Source organism: Pinus tabuliformis, chromosome 8, assembly GCF_031772625.1.
Source record: "Pinus tabuliformis cultivar Carrire ecotype Pingquan chromosome 8, CPIR1, whole genome shotgun sequence".
Classification (NCBI taxonomy): domain Eukaryota; kingdom Viridiplantae; phylum Streptophyta; class Pinopsida; order Pinales; family Pinaceae; genus Pinus; species Pinus tabuliformis.
The window spans coordinates 1,427,162,950-1,427,166,324 of record NC_142294.1 but is presented as its reverse complement, the minus strand read 5'-3'; the positions used below and the strand labels follow the sequence as shown (position 1 = coordinate 1,427,166,324).

The following is a 3,375-nucleotide window of genomic DNA, read 5'->3' as shown; positions in this document are numbered from 1 at the left end:
CTTCCCTGGGAAGCGTGAGATAGATGTGTTCGTTGCATTCACAGGGGGCTAAACCTTCTAATGCATGAAATAGCGCGATGTAGCTACCAAGACTGAAAGTTGAAAAGGATATGCTACAACCATGCACATTTCTTTCTGTCTTTATATCTTTCCATTTTTATTTTCTCTTGTTGGGAGGATATGATGTCGGCATTAGATTATCCCATATATCTTACTTTACGCTTACATTTGCGGCCCAAGCTGAAATTCACAGCTTCTTCGCTCTTATTACAAGTCTGCCCGATTTTATAAACAGTTAAGTGCAGGCAGATTTTAACATCTTTTCTTCAGCGAAGAATTTCCTCTGCAAGTTGTAGTCGAGATATTGCCCGCTGCATCCGTCCAGACCTAGCCGTTACTTTGCTACTAATCAGTCTTTTCTTCATTGTTATTAAAATGGGCACCCGATTGTGTCTATTGGTTGTAGTCGTTGCCTTAATCGGTGTAACGAGCGGCTTACAAATGGTTGCAGCAGGTACGGACATTATTGAAACGATTCAAGGATTTCTAGTTCCACAGAACCAGGCGAGAAGGCAAGTTGGAGTACCTCCACTAAAATGGGATGCCACGGTTACAAAATATGCGCGTACATATGCAAGGGAAAGAAGGGGCGACTGCCTCCTCCAGCATTCAGAAGGGCCTTTCGGAGAGAACATATTCTGGGGAAGCGGCAGCCGCTGGAATGCTACAGATGCTGTTGGTGCATGGGTGGATGAGAGGAAGTGGTATAACTATGCAAAAAATAGTTGCAGCTCGGGGCAAGACTGCACCCACTACACTCAGATCGTTTGGAGAACAACCACAAAAGTTGGATGTGCGGCCATCAAATGCAAGAGCGGTGACACCTTTATCACATGCAATTACTATCCTGCTGGCAACTATATTGGTGCCAGACCCTACTGAAACGTCCAACAATTAGCACTCATTCTCCGTATTGGATTTACCAGTTTCCCCTTACAATGATTTCATTCTTTCAGAATCCCACATCTATTCATAATTATTCCATTTTCATTCTTCGAATGTAATTGCACATACCGTTGGTTAGATCGTATTGATTCATGATTTTGGGATGTGAGTTGTTCCGATATTTGAGGAACACATAAATGATTCGCATAATTTTCTAGTACTCAATAAAATTCATCGTCGATCCACATTTTCTAGTGCTCAATAAAATTCATCATCAATTGTGGATCAGCCTAAACTGACCATTGGCTAAATTGCTCCATTGTTTTCCTGTGTTTTGTTTAATTAATGAATTAAAAACTGGAAATGAATTATGCATGACTGAGAAACCGGTGTATATTTTAATAGTTGCCCAATTCGAATTCAAATACGAAATAATTGGACTATCACAAAGTTAATAAGGGGAAAATTTTGTGAATATACATATATTCTAAATAAAATTAGATATGAATATTATTAAACAAAAGTTTTCCTCAAAAGAAGTGACCCGAATGATAGGTCCTAGATTTTTAGAGTTGTTAGTTACCTAATTAATAGCTAATAGCTAATAAAGTTCGTTTGCTAGTGATACAAATAATTTTTTAATAATTAATTAAAAAAGAATAAATCAGGAGTCATTTGAACCAGATTGTCTAAATAACCTAAAATCCATATATTATATTTTCCCGACCCAAAATTTTAAAAAACAACAAATTGAATTCTCGTCTTTTTTATTACAAATACACAATTTAATATCATTTATTATACTAATTGACTGACAATATTTTATAAAAATAATATTTGAAAAAAAAAATACTTTAATTTATAAAGTAATATAAACAAACTCCTCCACATAAAATTGAGAATATATTTTCGAACGTTTTATTTCGGTATATTTGAAAAAATAGTAATTTAATTTATAAAATAGTATAAACAAACTCCACATAAAATTGAGAATATATTTTTAAACTTTTTATTTCGATGAAAGTTTTAGCCAAAAATGCAACTATAGAATGCTATCCAATATATTTTCTTTTTTAATTTAATATTTATTAAAATAGTTTTTATATTTAGTATAAAAAAGAACACATTTAATAATAAAAAATAAAACAACATATTAATAATCTTAGATCCCCTATTGAAAATGGTTGAAGACACACCATGCGATAAAATCATTAATCAGCCTCTGAGATCGCCTATTGAAAGTGGTAAGTGGTTGAAGACGCTCTTAAGCCTCTATTTTTATTTTCTTTCAATTTCATTATTATAATTTAAGGAAGCATGGGCATTATTATTTTGCATTTTAGGAGTTCTCGCTCTAAATTCATCAATCGTCTGACGAATAAAAGCGGCGTTGTCTGCAGCAAATGACATCGTCGGCGTTGAAGATGAAGGATTGCTTTGGATTCTAAATCTTGCCTTTAGAGGGATGTGAAGAATGAACGTTTTCAAATTGCCAGATGTTGAATGAAAATGAGGTGAAGAAAATGGACGCCTTGCTTTGAAAATTACAAATTGCAAAAAAATTTAACAAATTGGTTTTGGTATGGAAATAGAAAAGTGTCCAGATCCAAATTCATCAAAATCGTTTGGATATATAACTTTAGCAGTATTTTAGATTTGGGAAAACGTCAAAGACATTAACAACATTCGGCTAATTTATTGGTTTGATTCAAGTGATTAAAGAGCAACTTGCAGCGCTGTTTATTAATTGTGAGTGGGTGGTTTCAATGCTTTCTCTGGAGTGGGGTTTGGGGTTTATTTGTTGTATTTTTAAAAGTTTAGAGTAATTTTTTTTTTAAATAGTTGATTTATAGTAGTTATTTTTTATGTTTATTTTAAATTTTTAATAGTATAGATGTATCACAACACTTATTATATGTTATTTATATTTATTATATTTAATAACATAGATGTATTATTATATTTATTGATATTTACTTATCATTTAATTTATTAATTTAATCGGTTTAAAAAAATGATTTACTAAAACATTATTATATTTAATAAGAAAATTTTAACCCAATCTAAATATACCCAATTCATCTAAAGTCTCCCGTCTTTCGTTCATGAAACATTTTTATGTGTACACTTTCTCATTTGATAACATTTCCACGACACTTTCTCTAATTACATTGTGCTATGCTCTATTCATTTCGATGATAATAGTGGGCGGTCGTTGACTTGAAAATGAAAATGATGCAATGTTTTTCAAATTAAATTGATAACTTAAATATAAAAATTGGGAAATTACATTTTTCACAAAGCTTAATATTAAGGAATAAGGAAATTAAATTGTTCACAAAGCTTAATATTAATGAATGGTTTAATACGCGTTAGTGAATAATTTAGGAATGCCATTGCAACGCCCAAAGGCTCAAGATCCTTTTAATT

At 32.0% G+C, this 3,375-nt stretch overlaps 1 protein-coding gene across 1 annotated transcript; it reads left to right on the top strand.

Annotated features, from left to right (window-relative positions):
* Positions 1 to 435: 435 nt before the first annotated feature.
* On the top strand, positions 436 to 942 carry LOC149241000 (pathogenesis-related protein PR-1-like). Its single transcript, XM_089367412.1, has one exon. The coding sequence runs from the start codon at positions 436 to 438 to the stop codon at positions 940 to 942; it is 507 nt and encodes a 168-aa protein (XP_089223538.1).
* Positions 943 to 3,375: the final 2,433 nt, after the last annotated feature.

Excerpts from the sequence above, each read along its gene's own strand:
- LOC149241000 (XM_089367412.1), top strand. The coding sequence starts at position 436 with ATGGGCACCCGATTGTGTCTATTGGTTGTAGTCGTTGCCTTAATCGGT.